Source organism: Garra rufa, chromosome 21 (genome assembly GCF_049309525.1).
Source record: "Garra rufa chromosome 21, GarRuf1.0, whole genome shotgun sequence".
Classification (NCBI taxonomy): Eukaryota; Metazoa; Chordata; class Actinopteri; order Cypriniformes; family Cyprinidae; genus Garra; species Garra rufa.
The window spans coordinates 23425874-23447233 of record NC_133381.1 but is presented as its reverse complement, the minus strand read 5'-3'; the positions used below and the strand labels follow the sequence as shown (position 1 = coordinate 23447233).

At 28.6% G+C, this 21360-nt stretch overlaps 1 protein-coding gene across 1 annotated transcript; it reads right to left on the bottom strand.

Moving 5' to 3' along the window:
- Positions 1-7623: 7623 nt before the first annotated feature.
- Positions 7624-12333, bottom strand: slc35b2 (solute carrier family 35 member B2). The gene is made up of 3 exons (XM_073827470.1): positions 12204-12333; positions 10509-10787; positions 7624-8394 (listed from the first exon to the last, which is right to left on the bottom strand). Exons 2-3 carry the CDS (start codon positions 10746-10748, stop codon positions 7738-7740), a joined length of 897 nt encoding a protein of 298 aa, XP_073683571.1. The 5' UTR covers positions 10749-10787; positions 12204-12333; the 3' UTR covers positions 7624-7737.
- Between the last annotated feature and the right edge of the window lie 9027 nt (positions 12334-21360).

Genomic DNA, 21360 nt, shown 5'->3' with positions numbered 1-21360 from the left:
CTGTAAAAAAAAGTGTTTGTGCTACCTTTAAATTTTAAGTTAAATCAGCTTAAAACTACAAGTCATTTGAACTTATTACAATAAAAATGAGTTGATTTAACTTAAATTTGTAAGGCAGCTGCTTAAAGTTAAGTTGAAACTGGTGAAAACTTTTTACAGTGTACACATTTATGAAAATCACCTTTGATACACTGTAAAAAAAAAACACTGTTTGTGCTACCTTAAAATTTTAAGTTAAATTAGCTTAAAACTACAAATCATTTGAACTTATTACAATAAAAATGAGTTGATTTAACTTAAATTTGTAAGGCAGCTGCTTAAAGTTAAGTTGAAACTGGTGAAAACTTTTTACAGTGTACACATTTATGAAAATCACCTTTGATACACTGTAAAAAAAAAGTGTTCGTGCTACCTTAAAATTTTAAGTTAAATTAGCTTAAAACTACAAGTCATTTCAACTTATTACAATAAAAATGAGTTGATTTAACTTAAATTTGTAAGGCAGCTGCTTAAAGTTTTTAAGTTGAAACTGGTGAAAACTTTTTACAGTGTACACATTTATGAAAATCACCTTTGATCACTGTAAAAAAAAAACAGTGTTCGTGCTGCCTTAAAATTTTAAGTTTACTCAACTCAAATATCCACGTTTTCATGTAGTACAACTTAACATTTCAACACTTCATTTTTTTGTTTGTTACAGTGTAATGAAAGGGGAAAAAAATCATCCAGACACATCAAGGTAACTGTCATAAAAATCTAACAATGTAATATTAATAATAATAATAAATTGTGTTGATTGCCATTCAAATGTCACAATGCAAGAAAAAAAAATGTATAAAATCAAGGTAATTATATCTGAACAAATCCCTCTGTAAAAACTTTCAGGATATATTTAGTAATAAAAATGTCAAGTTTGGTGTGTGTAAGTGCTCCTGAAGTGGAGATTTATGGCTCAATGTAGGAGAAAAAAAACTCATGGCCTTTAAAAATATGGATTGTAATTAAAAATCTATTGACACAAATAGATAAAGTGATATAAAAGAATCACTTAACAGTGTCTTTTGGGTGTTTTCTTCCCACTAGTCTAAAAAAACACTTTATGAAAAAGCAAAAAGCCCCAAATCTCAAACCTTGACACCGTTAAGTGTTTCTTTTATAGCACTTTATCTATTTGTGTCAATAGATTTCAATTACAATCCATATTTTTAAAGGCAGTTTTCTCAAAATGAGTTTTTTCTCCTACACTGAGCCATAAATTTCCACTTCCACACACCAAACTTGACATTTTTGTTCTTTTCTATATCCTGAAGGTTTTACAGAGGGATTTGTTCATTTAATTTCAATTCAATTTGCTTGATTTTGTAAATTTTATTCCCCCAAAAAATTGTAAAAAAAAAATAAAAATAAAAAAAAATAAAAAAAAAATTGTTTTCTGCCTGTTCTAAGTACTTTCTGAATTATGGAGTGACATTTGAAAATTAAATAAGTTCTAAAGTAACTGTCTTCATGAGATTCACCTGGTAATGCTTCACTAATCATATATCATAACTTACAAACAGAAACACTGATGATTTGTATTGCCATTTAAAAAAACAACAACCTAAAACTACAATCTGTAGTGAACTGATTAGAGTTTAAAAATGACTGCAACATGCAAAAGGATTTAAATGCTGAACGAAAGAGCGATTTCACCTAAATATTTTAGTAAACAAGCACGTCAAACTACAAATCTCCCAATATTCAGGCGTCCCGTCTCACGTTCAGTGTTTATTTGTGCCGTATGAATATCTATGCACACAAACATAAAACATTGATCCATCCCGCTGCTTTTAACACCATAAAACTGATTCAAAAATCAAATCTACGCTCAGAAACGTAATCTAAGGTGGATTATTGCACATGCAAATCAAAAACAGAAAAATAAACCGTTTGACCCACTAAAAAGACTAAAAATGATGACCTCAGTTTCCCTAGGAATTTTCAATATAATAAAACTATCTTTGTTACAATAACATAAATTAAACAGATGTTGTTAGTATTGTGTAAGCAAACTGAAGCTCTTTTCCTGATCGTCCACATGCCTGTCTTATCACTTCTGCGCATATTTTAATGGTAGATAATTAATAGAAATATAAACAGACTCATAGTTTGGAACTTCCCTTTCAGGCTTTTACAAAACATGTGACATATTTGAGCACCTCCCTCATCTGACAAGAAAAACACCTAACAATCAGCTCCCAAAAACTCTGGCAAACAAACCGAAGCTATGAGTCTTAAGGCGAGATGCTGCAGGTGAATAGAGGAAAAGAAATTAACTAATAGTTATCACTTTACTTTCCCAGTTGATTGATTACATTGATAATTGCAAACATTTTTTGTATTGCAAGTTTTCTAAAATGTTAGGTTTAAATATGCAAATGAGCATTATTTAGTGAAATATGTGCTAATTTGCATACATTTCTAGTACAAAAATCGAAACACTGGATGAAGTCAGTTTCAAAATTCTTATTTAATTTTTTTGACATATTAGAGTCAAGTGTTTTTTAAGGAGGAATTTTGAGTATCTCATTTTGTCATGACATAATTCTGAAAAAACTTTGAACAGACGGAAAACAATGTATTTTTTACCATTTCTGTGGGAATGAAATGGTGTATAAAATCAAGCAAATTATATATGAACAAATGCCTCTGTAAAATCCTTCAGAATATAGACAAGATTAAAAATGTAAAGTTTGGTGTGTGAAATAAGGACTTGGGTGGAAAATATTCTTTATTTTCATGAAAATATTATCATTAATGGCTGTTTAAAAAAATACTTTTTTATATTTTATTATTGTATTCTAATGACAGTAAAATATTGTCATTTGGGCAGAAAAATATTTACATGTTGTAATGACATTATGCTGAAAATGTAAAGTTTTTTTAAAAAGCTAAAATTATCTTATTTCTTATTACATTCTATTATTTTTTAAATTTTTTATTATTGTATTGTAATAATAATATAAAAATATGGCACTAAATTTTCTAAATTTTCATTAAATTCATTGATATTCATTGAATTTTAATTATATTGTAGTACTAACATTTAAAAATTAATAAAGCATTTGTGCGGAAAATGTGTTTAATTTTGATTAAAAAAAAAAAGTAATTTAAAAAAAAAAATGGAAAAAAAGGCCACATGTGCCTTTTAATTTATCGTGTTTTATTTGTGGATTTTGACAGAAAATATTTTCACGTAAATAATGGTATTACGCAGAAAATGTAATGCTTTTTATTATATTATTATTATATTTTATTATTAATTTTAAATGTGTTATTATTGTACTGTAGCATTAGGGTGAAAAATGTGTTCAATTCTGACAAAAAAGATGTCATTATGTAGAAAATGTAAAGGTTCTTTTAAATAGCCAACATTATCATGTTTCTTATTACATTTGATTATTATTTTAATATTTTATTATTGTATTATAATATTAATAAAATATAAAAATAAAGTGGATTTGATTAAAAATGTCAAGTTTGGTGTGTGTAAGTGCTCCTGAAGTGGAGATTCATGGCTCAGTGTAGGAGAAAAAACTCATTTTGAGAAAACAGCCTTTAAAAATATGGATTGTAATTGAAATACATTGACACAAATAGATAAAGTGCTATAAAAGAAAGACATAACAGTGTCTATTGGGCGTTTTCTTTCCACTAGTCTGAAAAAACACTTTATGAAACAGCAAAAAGCCCAAAATATCAAACTTGACTTGACACCATTAAGGGTTTCTTTTATAGCACTTTATCTATTTTGTCAATGGATTTCAATTACAATCCATATTTTTAAAGGCAGTTTTCTCAAAATGAGCTTTTTCTCCTACACTGAGCCATAAATCTCCACTTCACATCAAACTTTACATTTTTATTTCTGTCTATATCCTGAAGATTTTTACAGAGGGATTTGTTCATATATAATTTGCCTGATTTTATACAACATTTTATTCCCCAAAAAACTGTTAAAAAAATCTTTTTTTTTGCCTGTTCTAAGTATTTTCTGAATATTATTCTAATGTCAAAAAAATTAAACAAGAATTTTGAAACTGACTTCATTCAGTGTTTAAACTTTTGTACTAGAAATGTATGCAAATTAGCGCATATTTATTAAATAATGGCTCATTTGCATATTAAAACCTAACATTTTAGAAAACTTGTAATACAAAAAATGTTTGCAATTATCAATGTAATCAATCCACTGAGTAAGTAAGGTAATAACTATTAGTTAATTTTTTTACCCCATTCACCTGCAATGTCTCGCCTTAAAGTGACAGTTTGCCAAAATACCATCATAATTATTCCAAATCATTCCAAACTTATGATTCCACATATTTCTTTTGTGGAATACAAAAAAAAACATGAATTAAGACTAATATTCATGCTTTATTTTAATATAACGAAAGCATGAGATCAAGCTCTTAGTGTCTTTTAAAGAAACTAATAAGGTTTGGAACAACATGAGAGTGAGAGTGAATTTAACATTTTTAATTTGCCTTATTATGATGTCTTAATAAGGGTTTTGTATTATGAAAATGCGTGAAAAACACACCTGACACTGTCTTCCTTCGCTTGGAGGAAAAAAAGACTATACGATTTAGAGTAAATCTCACAAAACAGCTCGTATTTCACCCTGAAGTGAAAAGGAGAAAAAAAAAAAAAAAAAAAAAAAAAGAGAAGACATTTTATTTTGCAGAAAAGATGCTAAAGCCTATTTTAAGACTTTCTGCAGTGCAAAAAATAAATAATACATTATTGAAATTGTTAATAACATTTGTGAAGTACCAGTTGTAATCGTAGGAGAAACTCAGCAATAAATGATGAACCAAAAAGGCTTTTTCTTTATGCAACACTATTAATGCTCATGCATGATTCTACGTGAAGCGATTCCTCAGGCTAACCAAACAGGCACTGCTGGTTTATGGTTTGATATGGCGGATACGCCTTTTGCAAACACAACCGCACACCGGACAGCACAAATATGAGGGAGAACAGGGTTCAATACGACAAAATAATTACTGCCATCAATTAGGAAGTTCGTTTTTATGACTGTGTTTGTGATCTCACAAAAGCACGTCGAGAAGTCTAGGTCATATTTCACACAAAATCAAACATATTGTGTGAGAGTATTTTTATTTATGGTGATAAAATAAAAATAATGTTGTATTATTGTATTGTACTACTGCTAAAAGAAACATAAAAACAGAATTAAAGCTAAAAATGTGCTTAATGCTCATGAAAATGTCAATATGCGAAACCTTTGAATGCTTTCCTATTAAGTTTTATTATTAGTTTAATATTTTTATTATTTTATTGTAGTAACACATAAAAAAAACTAAAGAGGACTTGAGTGGAAAATGTGTATTTTCATGAAAATAATATCATTTATGGTTGTTTGAAAAAAAAAAAAAAGATTTATTTTTTATTATTGTATTCTAATAATTGCAATAAAATATTGTAATTTAGGCAGAAAATGTGTTTAAATGTCATGAATAAAGTGGATTTTGGCAGTACATTTTCTAAAGTTTTCATTGAGTTTCAATATTGTATTGTAGTACTAACATTTGGCAGGAAAATGTGTTCAATTTTGATGAAAAAAAAAGTAGTAAAAAAAATAAAAGGCCACGTGTTTTTTTATTTTTTTATTGTGTTTTATTTGTGGATTTTGACAGAAAATTTGCTTAATTTTCACGTAAATAATGGTATCATGCAGAAAATGTTATGCTTTTTTTTTATTATTATTATTATTATTATTATATTGTATTATTAATTTGAGATGTTATAATTGTACTGTAGTAGTAATATTCACGAAAAAAAAAGCATTTGGGTGAAAAATTTAATTTTGACAAAAATAATGTCATTATGTAGAAAATGTAAAGGTTCTTTAAAAAAGCCAACATTATCTTGTTTCTTATTATATTTTATTATTATTTTAATATTTTATTATTGTATTATAATACTAATAAAATATAAAAATATAATAATAAAGTGGATTTGGGCAGACAAATATGCTTAATTTATGAAATTCATAAAAAAAAAAGAACATTTGGGTGAAAAATGTGTTAAATTTTGACCAAAGTAATGTCATCATGCAGAAAATGTAAAGATCCTTTAAAAAAAGCTTACATTATCTTATTTCTTATTACACTTTATTATTATTTTAATGTTTTATTATTGTATTATAATAATAATAAAATAATAAAATATAACAACAAAGTGCATTTGGGCAGAAAACATGCTTAATTGTTATGAAATTCATTGATATTCATTGAATGTCTTTGACATTGTATTATTATATTGTAGTACTAACATTTCCAAATGAATTAAAAAGCATCTGGGTGAAAAATGTGTTCAATTTTGATAAAAAAATAATGTCATTATGAAGAAAATTTAACGTTTTTCTTTAAAAAAAACAACAACATTATCTTCTTTCTTATTAAATTTGATTAGTATTTTAATATTTTATTATTGTATTATCATAATAAAATATAAAAATATAACAATAAAGTGAATTTAGGCAGAAAATATGCTTAATTTTCATGAAATTAGTTGATATTTATTGAATTTCTTTGACATTATTATTATAATATTGTAGTACTAAAATTTCAAAATAATTAAAAAGCATCTGGGTGAAAAAAAAAAGTGTTCAATTTTGATAAAAAATAATGTCATTATGCAGAAAATGTAAGGTTATTTATCTTATTTCCCTACACATTATATTATTATTATTTCAATATTTTAATATTACATTATAATAATAAAATACAATAATAAAGTGGATTTGGGCAGATAATATGCTTCATTTTCATGAACTGTATAGAAATTCATTGAAAAAAAAAAAAAGCATTTGGGTGGAAAATACGTTCAATTTTGACCAAAATAAATGTAATTATGCAGAGAATGTAAAGGTTCTTTAAAAAAGCCAACATGGTTATATTTCTTAGTACATTTTATTAGTATTTTAATATTTTATTATGGTTTCATAATAATAAAAAAACACTATTAAATAATAATAAAAATAATATTTCAAAATAATTAAAAGGCATTTTGATCTAAATAATGTCAGTATGCAGAAAATGTAAGGTTCTTTTTCTTATTTCCTAACACATTTTAATATTATTTCAATATTTTATTATTGTATTATAACAATAAAATACAAAAAAATACAATAATAAAGTGGATTTGATCGGAAATTCATTGAATGCCATTGACATTTTATTATTATATTGTAGCACTAACATTTAAATAGTAATTAGAAAGCATTTGGGTGCAATAAGTGTGAAAATAACGGCGACGTGGTCTGTTCTACTTGTGTTTTATTCTTAATTTCATATTTTGTAGTAGTTGTAGTATTTTGGAGTGAAATATGACCTAGATATGATGCGAAACACTCCTAAAAGTCCTCTCCACCACAACGACATTTCATTTTTCTTTCCGAAAGCAAACGTTAACTAGAAAAACCGAACGCATTTCAGTACAAAGATATCAAAGGCTATCAAAGTCCGTGTTCACTCGATGGCTCGTGAAGTCATTTCTCGCACACAAACAAACACACACCTCGCGCACGATCCCTTTAAAATAAAGAGTAATCCCTTTCCGTACCATCCGTACCTTACGGAATACAAACCCGCAGTTTTGCAGCGAAACGAAAACAGACGGATAAACCACGAAAATGTGGCTCCTGTACACATCCGAACGAGCGCTCGATTAAACCTTCTGAACGGGGGTCGGCGCGGCCCGCTTGCTGCTCTTCTTGACGCGGCTGCGGGCGTAGATGCGGAGGAAGAGGGCGAGGAAGACCACGGCCACGCCCAGGCCGCCCACCAGGGTGACGGCGTGACCGTAGAGGAAGCAGGACAGGAGGATGGCGAAGGCCTGCCGCAGAGTCATGATGATGGTGAAGACGGCGGCGCCGAACTGCGAGATGGTGTAGAAGATGAAGAGCTGGCCGCAGGCGGAGCACACCGACAGCAGCACGGCGTGGAAGGCGAACTCGGAGTGGCGCGTCATGAAGGCCAGCGAGTCGAAGAAGGCGCCCTGTTCCAGCAGAGAGCCCACCGTGAAGAGACACGAGAAGAGGTTGACGCCGAACATCATCTGCACCGACGACATCTTGTACTTGAACAGGTTGTCCTGCCAGTTGGACGTGAAGCTGTCGAAGACGATGTATCCGCAGAGGATGATGACGCCCGAGAAGGTGGTGACGGTGGACGGGTGTTTGTTCGTGGAGCTGGACAGCAGGAACATGCTGACGCCCACCGAGATCAGGACCGCCGTCAAGTACTCCCAGTATTCGTAGCTCTTGTGAGACACGATCTTGCCCATCAGCATCACCGGAATCACCTTCGAGGCCTTCGCCAAAACCTGCGACGGAAACACATCTAGTGTTGGATTATGAGGGATTTGACAGGAACATGAGCTGCAAGAACATGCTGAGTGTACAGTCGTGGCCAAAAGTTTTGAGAATGACACGAATATTAGTTTTCACAAAGTTTGCTGCTCAACTGCTTTTAGATCTTTGTTTCAGTTGTTTCTGTGATGTACTGAAATATAATTACAAGCACTTCATACGTTTCAAAGGCTTTTATCGACAATTACATGACATTTATGCAAAGAGTCAGTATTTGCCGTGTTGGCCCTTTTTTTTCAGGACCTCTGCAATTGGACTGGACATGCTCTCAATCAACTTCTGGGCCAGATCCTGACTGATAGCAACCCATTCTTTCATAATCACTTCTTGGAGTTTGTCAGAATTAGCGGGTTTTTGTTTGTCCATCCGCCTCTTGAGGATTGACCACAAGTTTTAAGATCTGGGAAGTTTCCAGGCCATGGACCCAAAATGTCAACGTTTTGGTCCCCGAGCCACTTAGTTATCACTTTTGCCTTATGGCACGGTGCTCCATCGTGCTGGAAAATGCATTGTTCTTGACCAAACTGTTGTTGGATTGTTGGAAGAAGTTGCTGTTGGAGGGTGTTTTTATCATTCTTTATTCATGGCTGTGTTTTTGGCCAAAATTGTGAGTGAGCCCACTCCCTTGGATGAGAAGCAACTCCACACATGAATGGTCTCAGGATGCTTTACTGTTGGCATGACACAGGACTGATGGTAGCGCTCACCTTTTCTTCTCCGGACAAGCCTTTTTCCAGATGCCCCAAACAATCGGAAAGAGGCTTCATCGGAGAATATGACTTTGCCCCAGTCCTCAGCAGTCCATTCGCCATACTTTTTGCAGAAGATCAATCTGATGTGTTTTTTGGAGAGAAGTGGCTTCTTTGCTGCTCTTCTTGACACCAGGCCATCTTCCAAAAGTCTTGGCCTCACTGTGTGTTCAGATGCGCTCACACCTGCCTGCTGCCATTCCTGAGCAAGCTCTGCACTTGTGGCACTCCGATCCCGCAGCTCAATCCTCTTTAGGAGACCATCCTGGCGCTTGCTGGACTTTCTTGGGTGCCCTGAAGCCTTCTTAACAATGCAGTGGAAAGTTTTCTTCGGGATTAAGTTAATTTTCATGGCAAAGAAGGACTATGCAATTCATCTGATCACTCTTCATAACATTCTGGAGTATATGCAAATTGCTATTATAAAAACTTAAGCAGCAACTTTTCCAATTTCCAATATTTATGTAATTCTCAAAACTTCTGGCCACGACTGTACAGTGATGTGACAGAGACTTTTTCAAAAAAATTTCATGATTTGATGAGATGTTCAGAAGAAAAACAACAGAATCATCCAAACTGATGCTTTATTTTAAAGATATTTTTAATATTTATTCATTTTCATTTATTAAAATGATTTTATTTTATTTTATTTCATTTTATTTTATCATTTTTTTAAATTGTAAAGTTGGTGACAGGGATTTAAATAAATAAAATAAAATAAAAAATAATTAAAATAAAATAAAAAATATGTGGCACTGCCTTCATTGTGATTTTAATTTAAAAAAATAAAATAATTAAAGTTGGTGATTGGGATTTAACTAAATAAAATAAAATAAAATAAAATAAAACGTGGCACTGCCTTCATGGCGATTTTAAATAATATAATTTAAAAAAACAAAATAAAACGAAATAAAATTTAATTTAATTAAAAAGTGAAATAAAATTTATTAAAATAAAGTCAAATGAAAATAAAAATGTGGCGCTGCCTTCATTGTGATTTTAATAAAAATAAGAAAAATTAAAAAAAAATAATAAAATAAAGTCGAATTAAAATAAAATAAATATGTGGCACTGATTTCATTGTGATTTTTCTTATGAGATAAAAATATTGTCAAAAAATTTTTAAAAAGTGCAGTTGTGCAGTTCTAATGGTCTACTTGAGTACTTTATGAAATGTGACCATATTAGAATAATGTGTTTTAAAATTAAATTTTATTTCTTAATCATCTGTTATGATTATTTTATGAGTTACGCAATGTGCTATATAAATATAACCTGCTTTACCATACATCTCCTTTACCCAGAATGCAGTGGTGTACCTGTGTGGGAAAGCTGATGTATTTGAGCGCTTCATACTGGCACCAGCTGCTGAGGATGTTGGAGAGTGAAGCGAAGGAGTACTTGTACATGGGCGCACCGTGGCGGGGCTGTTTGAAGAGGACGCACCACAGACCGGACACCGTCAGGGCCAAGATCCGGTTCATGAACACCAGAAACTGAGAGTCTTTGAAGCGTTCGCCACTGCCTTCCACCTCGGTCGCACCGTACGAGCGCGTCATCACTCGCTCCTGGAGAACACCCCACGTCAGGTACGACACCTGGATGAGAGGGAAAAAATAGATATTAGAAGACCTTGTAGAAATTATGTGAACACATGAAGACACATGCAAAGAGTTTGATGAAAAAAACTATGAAAATGACTTGTGCACACAGTAATAATATTAAAATATCTTCTTATTATTTTAATTATTTTCATTAAAAAAAAATATTTTCAATGGTTATTCATTATTTTATTATTCAGTTAAAATCCCTATGAAGGCAGTAAAACATATTTTATCTATATATACTTTTACATTTAAATAATTGTATTTAATGATTTAAGTAATATATATTTTTTTGCATTTCAGTAATAATTTTTTTTTTACTGTATTAAAACTGAAAAAAATAGTAATTACAAAAAAACTACACAAAAAAAATAATGCATAAAGTAAAAAAATAATTTATTACTGAAAGGCCAAAAAAAATTACTTAAATTGTATTTTTTTTAAAGTATCATCATTGGTAAAATATGTTGTACTGCCTTCACAGTGATTTTAATAAAATAATAAAACAATTAAAAAAAAATTAAAAAATATAACATATTGTACTGCCTTTATGGTGATTTTAATTAAGTAATAAAATAAAAAATAAACCAAAATATTGATAGAATATGTTGTGCTGCCTTAATGGTGATTTTAATTAAATAATTTAAAAAAAATGCAAAAATATAGAATGTCATACTGCCTTCATAGTGATTTTAAGTAAATAATAAATTATATATAAATATATATATATATTTTTTTTTTTATAAATAAAATATATAAATGCACAAATATAGAATATGCTGTGCTGCCTTCATGGTGATTTTAATTAAATAACAAAATAATAATAGAAAAATGCAAAAATATAGAATATGTCATACTGCCTTCATGGTGACTTTAAACAGAATAACAAAAATATATATTGTGGATATTGTAAATAAATGAAGACTATTAAGTTGTGCACACATGAACATTAATAAAATAACTTCTTAATCAAAAAAATACTATTAAAATTAAAAAAATATACTGTAATGCATACTGTAAAAACATTTTCATTACTAAAACGGAAATTAATAAAAATATAATTAATTAAATTATAAAGTATTAAAAAAAGAAACTAAATCAATAAAAAAATGTTTTCCCTAATAAAAAATATATACTTTTTCAATGGAAAAAAATACTGTAATTAGAATATAGAGAATCCAATATCACTGGTAAAATAGTTTGTACTGCCTTCATGATGCTTTAAATTAAATAATAAAATATAAAAAAAAAAAAAAAAGGAAAATAATTACACATACCATGAGCATATAGTTAAATGAAAACAATTTAAAAACTAAAAAAAATATATAGATATTGTAGATATTATTGTGAAGACTATTAGCTTGTGCATAGAGTAAAATGATCCAGTGTGGTATCAAATGAACATATAACCTGAAGTCCAGCAGCACAAAAGATGAGTTTGAAGGCCTGTTGAGCAGATGAACTGGATTCAGACTCATTTCTGGCCGCCGGTGAAGCGTCATCCAGCAGTCCAGTCTTAGATTCATTCCCAAACACACACGTCTTTATGACAGGAAAACAAAGGCCACGACCTACAGAAAACATTAGCAGTATGTCAGGAATCACGTTTGACAAGTACTTTCTGAACACAGGAGCTGCTGCAACCATAATGCATTGCATTGACAACTTTAAACTATGTTCAGCCTGAAATACAAACATATTGCATAACATAGAGAGAATGGAAAATGGTAATGATAATCTAAATGATGAGCATTTTGATGTAGTTAACATAAATATAGTTGAATATACAGTGGAAAATATAAAAAATGGATATAAGTAAAAAAAAAAAAAAATAAATAAGTGGAAAAAATTACAGTGGACATAAACAGGAAAAAGAAGAAAAAAATAAATGATAGCAGTTATAAGTAGGAAAAACTAACTGGTAAAAAAAATGTTGACGTAATGTGGAAAGAATTGGTGTTTTTATTTTAGTAGGAAGAAATAAATGGAAATGTAAAAGAAATATATAGTGGACATAAAATAAGTGTTAAATTACAGTGGACAAACAGGAAAAAAAGGAAAAAATAAACTACAGTGGACATAAGTAGGAAAAACTAACTAGTATAAATTAAAAAAAATAATAATAATTTAATAATACAACAAAAAAAATACAATGGAAAATAGTAGGAAAAAATAAGTGGTAAAAAAAAATAAAAAAAAAGATATATTGGATATAAGTAGGAAGCAAATATGTGTAAGTAGAAAAAATATATTGAACATAAGGAGGACAAAAAAATACAATGGACAATAGTAGGAAAAATTAAGTGGTAATAAAAAATATATACTAGATTTTACTTAATTAAGTAGGAAAAATAAATGGGCATTTTAAAAAATATTTAGTGGTCGTGAGTTGGAAAAAATAAGTGGTAAAAAATTTCAGTGGACAAACAGAAAAAATAAATTATAGCGGACATAAGTAGAAAAACTAACTGGTAAAAATAAAAAAGTTAATATATATATATATATATATATATATATATATAAAAAGTTAATATATATATAGTGGACATAAGGACAACAAAAAAAAAATACAATGGACAATAAGTGGTAAAAAAACCGAAATATATATTTTACATAAATAGGAAGCAAATATGTGTTAAAACAAAAATAAAAATAATTTTGAAAAATTACAGTGGACATAAACAGAGGGAAAAATAAGTTATAGTAGTTATGAGTATGAAAAACTAACTAGTAAAATATATAAAAATGTATTGTTGACATAACTCGGAAAAATAAGTAGTAAAAATTACAGAGGACAAACAGGAAAAAATATATTATAGCAGTCATAAGTAGGGAAAACAAACTGGTAAAATAAGGGGTAAAAATATATTGTGGACATAAGGAGGACCAAAAATAGAACAAAGTAGGAGGGAAAAAAAAAAAAATTATATATATAAAACAAAAAAATACAAAAGGAAAATAGTATGAAAAAAGAAGTGGTAAAAAAAATTGAAAAAGATGTATTGGACATAAGTAGGAAGCAAATATTTGTTAAACTGGTAATTTTGTTTTTTAAATGTTGACGTAAGTAGGAAAAAATAAGTGGTATTTTTTTTAAGTAGGAAAAAAATAAGTGGTATTTTTTAATAAGCAGGAAAAAATAAAGTGGAAATTAAAACATATATATAGTGGAAATAACGGAAAAAATAAGTGGTAAAAATTACAGTGGACAAACAGGAAAAAAAATTTATAGCAGACATATGTAGGACAAACTAACTGGTAAAGAAAATGTTGACGCAAGTAAAACTAACTGGTAAAAAAAAGTAAGTAGGAAAAAAAAGGGGTAAAAAATAAAATAAAATAAAATAAATAGTGGACATATGAAGGACAAAAAATAAAATGCACTGTAGTAGGAAAAAATAATTGGTATAAAACTAAATATATATAGTGGATTTAAAAAAAAAAATAATAATAATAAAAAGTAAGAATTGTTTTTACAGTATACTTAAAAGTAGGGAAAAAATGATTGTGGACATAGGAGGGAAAAATCAACTTTCCAGAAATGACACAAGTAGTTTGCTCAGGGTGGGTTACTTCAACAAACCTGTTTCTAGATAGTTGATTCGTTTGAAGTAGCTGATGAGAAAATATCCGGGGATGATGATGGTGGCGTAGCCCAAAACATTGAGGAACAAGCGGAAGAGCCACACGTCCTGCCATCCGCCCAGCAGTGAAGCGTCTTCAGCGTCCGCGAGCGCAGACGGCAGAACACACAGCGCCACGCACAAACTAAAGAGAAAAATATTACACATGCATTACTCTTCCTTGAGTACACATGTCCACTTGTCTTTACTGAACCAAAATAAACAAGGAAATCAAAAAAGGGTCAAAATGTCACATCTGCAAACCTGCTGGAAACGCAACACAGAAGTCTTCAGAAAAGAAATCAAGTGTAACTGCATAATTTAGCGCTCATGTCAGAGAAACGTTCATGCATTCCTGGAACCCAGCAGGTCTGATCCCATTCCAACAGAACGGCTTTGTGTTCAGAGCTCAAATCGGCCTCTCAAGACACAAACCAACCCCAATTCCACCCGTTACCTGACACCGACGATTACACGACTGCTATCGGGACTAGTTGAACCCTTCATTAAAAAAAGGAGTGCGTCACAATGTCAATTCAAAGCTTTGTAATTAATAGACTTCATAATGTGTTTGCCAAGCGTCTCTGAAAGACTTCATTCAGCAAACTGAGTTTCCACACCTTCTGACCGGTGAATTTCCATGGCTCTCCCAGTTTTCATGACTACTCTTCTTTTTCTTTTAAAGTACTAGTTTCTAGCAAATTAAATAGCTTACAACTGGAGCACAACCAGAGCTGGGTAGTAACTGATTACATCCAAAAATTAAGTACTTGGGTCAAAGACGAAAAAGGGTTTAAGCATAAAAACAATTGTGTAATACTTTTTTAAAAATGTTTTTCTAAAAAATATTAAAAAGTTTTCTGTTTAATTTCAGTGCATTTTTGTTTTTGTTTTTCTGAGCAAAAAATAAATATCATACACTTTCCCTTAATTTACAGAAGACACCCATTAAAATGTCCTTCGGTGTAACAATCTTGTCAGGCATACAGAAAATAAATAAATAAAAGCGGACATAAACAGGAAAAAATATAGCAGTTATAAGTATGAAAAGCTAGTAAAAAATGTTTTAAAAAATGTTGACGTAAGTAGGAAAAAATAAGTGGAAATTAAAAATATACAGTAGTCAACGTTTGAAGTGGATCAAAATCTTTCATCAAAGCTGTCCTAAAAACAAAACAATACCTGTTCTTGTCTTAGAACAACTTTGATGAACTTTTTTGATCCACTTCAAATGTTGACTACTGTATATAGTGGATATAACTTAAAAAAAAATTGTTGTTGTTTTGCCCAAAAAATATTAAAAGGCTTTCTGTTTAATTTCATTGCATTTTTGGACATAAACAGGAAAAAAATTATAGCAGTTATAATTATGAAAAGCTAGTAAAAAATGTTTTAAAAAATGTTGATGCAAGTGGAAATTAAAAACATATATATATAGTGGACATAACTAAGAAAAATGTTGTTGTTGTTTTTTTTTCAAAAAAATATTAAAAGGTTTTCTGTTTAATTTAATTGCATTTTTGTTTTTGTTTTTCCGAGCAACAAATAAATATCCTACATTTTCCCCTAATTTACAGAAGACACTCACTAGAATATCATTCACTGTAACAATCTTGTCAGGCATACAGAAAAATAACAGAAATAGTAGAAAAAAAATAAGTGGTGTTTTTTTTTTTTCACGCAAGTAGGAAAAAAAATTGTGGAAATAAAAAAAAAAAATTAATAAATAATAATAATAATATTATTATTATTATTATTATTATTTTTTATATATATATATATATATATATATATATTTTAGTGGATATAACAAAAAAAAATGTTTTTCCCAAAAAAATATTAAAAGGTTTTCTTTTTAATTTAATTGCATTTTTGTTTTTGTTTCTCTAAGCAACAAATAAACATCATACATTTTCCCCTAATTTACAGAAGACACTCAGTGTAACAGTCTTGTCAGGCATATTTACAACAAAAATCAATTTATGACATATTAAAAGATGAATTACTTTAACCCCAAATACTAATTGGTTGTAAATCTACATTTTTTAAACGGGTTTTGCCCATTTGTAAGAATTTATTACTCATTTAGAACATCATAAAATGTAATATGCTTCCTTGTTTTTTTTTATATTTTATTATGTACAAGTCAGAATAAACATGTTTGAATTTTTACAGGAATATTGTGTTAAACTGAATGACAATGTAACAAATTTGTGGCATTCACACATAGATTAGTCATTAGTTAGGTGGTGACAGCATTTAATCAATGGATTTACAAATAATTACAAATAATTAACCATGTATTAGTATGTGTTATTGAAAGGCTTTTGTCTTTCAAACTCATTTGAATGCACAAAATTGCGTTATTTCTTATTTGTAATTTGTATTTATTCTGTAAAAGACAATCTCTCTCTTTGCATTGAACTTTGAGTGTCGTAAATGTGGTAAAAAAAAATACTCCGGACATAATAAGAAAAAAATAAACGGAAAGAATTAAAAAAATATATATTTTTTATAATTAAATAATTTTTTAAAATATTATATAAATTACATGTAAAATAAACAAAATGTACCTCTTTTCTATGTGCATTAAATCACTTAAAAGTGAAGCACAACTACATATATGGTGATATATATATATATATTAAATAAAGAAGGAAAAAAATAAAAATGCCTAATCTAATGTGCTGATATTTACTTAATATTATATTATACATATGTATATAAACAACTATGGTCAGACAGGGAGGATTTTAATTTATTTATTAAAAATAATAATCTTTGTAAAATAACTATTTAATTATTTTTTAATGTTTATAAAAGAAGTCTCTTCGGCTCACCAAGGCTAAATTTATTTGTAAATATGTGAAATATTTTTACAATTAAAAATACCTCTTTTCTACGTGAATATATTGTAAAATGTAATTTATTCCTGTGATGGAAAAGCCGAATTTTATATAGTATCACTACTCCAGTCTTCAGTGTCAAATGATCCTTCAGAAATCATTCTAATATGCTGATTTTCGACAAAATTATCATGAATTGTTATTACTTCTGAATTACTATTAATGATTCTTTTATTTCAAGATTGTTTGATGAATAGAAAGTTCAAAAGAGCACCATGTATTTACTTATTGATACGTAAGTAAATATACATAAAAGCAGGCAGAACATATGAATTATTCAAACTCAATAGATTCAGAATGTGAAACGTTTCGTGTCAGTGCCAAAGTGCTGTCTGAAATGCTGCATTAAAAGTGAGTTTGACATTAGAAATGTTCTATTTAAATGTTATTGTGAGGTTTGAGCATCATGTTTCAGTACCTCCATGGAAACAGTGGCATTTTCCACCAGCAGAAGCCGCCGCTTCGCTTCAAAACTCCCTAAAACGGCCGCTGAGAGACTTCTCCAGACGAGCTCCTGCGCCGAACATTTATCGATGAAGCCTTCGGACAGGAATTAAACCATTAACATCCAGGATCCGGACAAATCCCGAGTGTTTCTGAGCTGAAACTTCTCGGCCTGCTTCATTCATGAGTTCATCCGTACTGACGTGTTAACACACATTCACACACTGCAGCGCTTCCGGTTGTGAAAGGAGACACGCCTTCGCGTATCCGTATTGTTTCCACTTGGATTTAGTATTATAATGCTTCGGTAAATATTTGAATGTTATATTGTCTAACAGCCGTGTTGACACAGTTGAAAAAGTAAAATGTCCTTGAATGTGTGGGCGGGGGGCTCACTATTCTTTATGAGGGACCTTTATTTTGGAATTTTCTCGGCGCAGATTTTCAAAGCAGTGGAACGTATAGCGCCCCTCGGATGTTAGAAGACCCTTCTAACTTACATAGTATATAGTTAAATATAGTCAAATTATTTTTTAAATATAAATTCAATATTGAGTCACCAAATATTAAAAATAAAATGTAAATTTTAAAATGTTGTAAATTTACTACAAAACACTTTTATTTTAAGCACTTGGTTGTTTATTTATATATATATATATAATATTAAAATTTTAAGTTTTACTTTTATTATTGTTAAAATATATTTAACAGTAAAAATTATAAAATATATTTTTACAATATATATATATATATATATATATATATATATATATATATAATATTTAAATTTTAAGTTTTATTTTCATTATTGTTAAAATATATTTAAAAACTATATTTATATATATATATATAATTGTATAAAAATGTTGCAATATTGCACATTTTATTATAACACTTAAATACATGTAGTAAAAGTACTTTGTAATGAGAAGTCATTTTTGTTAATAAACATACAAATGATTGTAAATTTACTAGAATACACATTTATTTTAAGCATTTGGTTGTTTATATTTATATGTATATATACATATATACGGTGCCCTCCACTAATATTGGCACCCTTGGTAAATAAGACCAAAGGTGACTGTGAAAATAAATCTGCATCGTTTATCCTTTAGATCTTTAATTCACAAAATTCTAATCGTTCATTGAAGTAAAACGATGGAAACCGGGGGGAAGTCTTATTATGAAAATAAATGTTTTTCTCTAGTGCACATTGGCCACAATTATTGGCACCCCTAGAAACTTGTCTAAATAAAATATCTCTGAAGTATATTTGCATTAATATTACAATTTATTTTAGCACACCAGGGTGGCTAGGAGTATAAAATTGTCCAGCCATGACTTTCTGTTCCACAGGATTATAAATATGAGGAACACAAAAGCCAAATTCCCTTAATCATCCATCACAAGAAGTAAAACCAAAGAATGTAGTTCTGATGTGCAGAACAAGTTTGTTGAGCTTCACAAAATAGAAAGTGGCTGTAAGAAAAGAGCTGAAGCATTAAAAATCCCCATTCCCACCATCAGGGCAATAATTAAGAAGTTCCAATCAACTAAAGATGTTACAAATCTGCCTAGAAGAGGATGTGTGTCTATATCATCCTAATGCACGATAAGGAGGAGAGTTTGAGTGGCCAAAGACTCTCCAAGGATCACAGCTGAAGAATTGCAGAGAATTGTTGAGTCTTGGGGTCAGAAAGCCTAAAATAAAATGATCAAACAGCCCCTACATCAGCACATGTTGTTCCAGAGGGTTTCAAGAAAAAATCCTCCTGGCTCACCCAAAAACAAACTCCAGTATATTCACTTGTCAGACATGATTGGAACTTCAAACAGGACTGGCTTCTATGGTCAGATGAAACTAAAAATGAGCTTTTTGGCAGCTAACCCTCCAGATGATTTTGGTGCAGACAGGGATGAAAAAGTACCCCATGCCCACGGTTCAAAATACTGCTGGGTCTTTAATGTTGTGGACCTATTTTTCCGCCAGAGGTCCTGGACATCTTGTTTAGATGCAATAATTCTAATAATTCTTATATTCTAAAAGTATGTTTATTTATATATTTAGTCCCAAATACAATTACACCAATATTTTACATATGATTATATACATATATAATTATTTTACATTATTATATTATAATTATAGCTACTTCTCTTAAGGTTTTTTTTTTTAAAGATACAAATTCTTCTTATTAGTTTCCTCAACACTTATGCAATTCCAAAATATTAAATATTAAAAAATATATATTAATAAAATTGCAAAAAGTTGCAGTATTGCACACTTATTGTAACTTACTGTACTTTAATAAATTAATATTTTAATATTTAATAAAATTGAATTACATATTACATATTAAAATTTATATTTATTATAATTCAATAATGAGAATAAATTAATACTTATTATCAATGTTCATAAACATACCAAATATTAAAAAACAAAACCTTAAATATATATAAAAGATGCTAATTTAGCTTTAACTGCTTCTTTTTTTGGTTATTTTTAATACTTTTTTTTTTTAAGTAATCATATAGTGTCTTATTAGAAAAATAACAAAAATATTTATATTTATATTATAAAATATGCTTCCACAATTTTGCAAAAACATAATATACTTTAAAGTATTAATAATAATAATAATAATAATAATAATAATGTAAAATGATATTACATATGAAAATATATTTATACCATTACAATTTTGCAAAAACAAAATATACTTTAAACTCATTTTTTAATTCTAAAAGCAAGCATTTAATGCTATTTAATAATATAAAATTAAATTACATTTTAAAATTTATATTTATCATAATTTATTAATGCCTTTTTTATTTTTAAAGCAAGCATTTAATGCTATATTTAATAATAATATAAAATTAAATAACATTTTAAAATGAATATTATAAGTTATTAATGAAATTAATAAATATTGTAAAATATATTTATACAATTACAATTTTGCAAAAACAAAATATACTTTAAAGTCATTTTTTATTCTAAAAGCAAACATTTAATGATATATTTAATAATAATAATAATAATAATAATAATAATGAAATAAAAATATATTTATACAACCTCAATTTTGCCAAAACAAAATATACTTTAGTCATTTTGATTAATTCTAAAAGCAAGCATGTAATGCTATATTTAATATAAAATTAAATGACATTTCAAAATGAATATTTATAATTTATTAGTGAAATTAATAAATATTGTAAAATACAATTACAATTTTGCAAAACAAAATATACTTTAAAGTAATTTTTTATTCTAAAAGCATTTAATGCTATATTTGATAATATAAAATTAAATGACATTAAAATTAATATTTATTATAACTTAATGAAATCAATAAATATTGTAAAATATATTTATACAACTACAATTTAGCAAAAACAAAATATACTTTAAAGTCTTTTTTAATTCTAAAAGCAAGCATTTAATGCTATATTTAATAATAATAATATAAAATTAAATGACATTAAAACTAATATTTATTATAATTTATTAATTAAATTAAATATTATAAAATATATTTATACAATTACATTTAATGCTATATTTGATAATAATAATAAAAATAA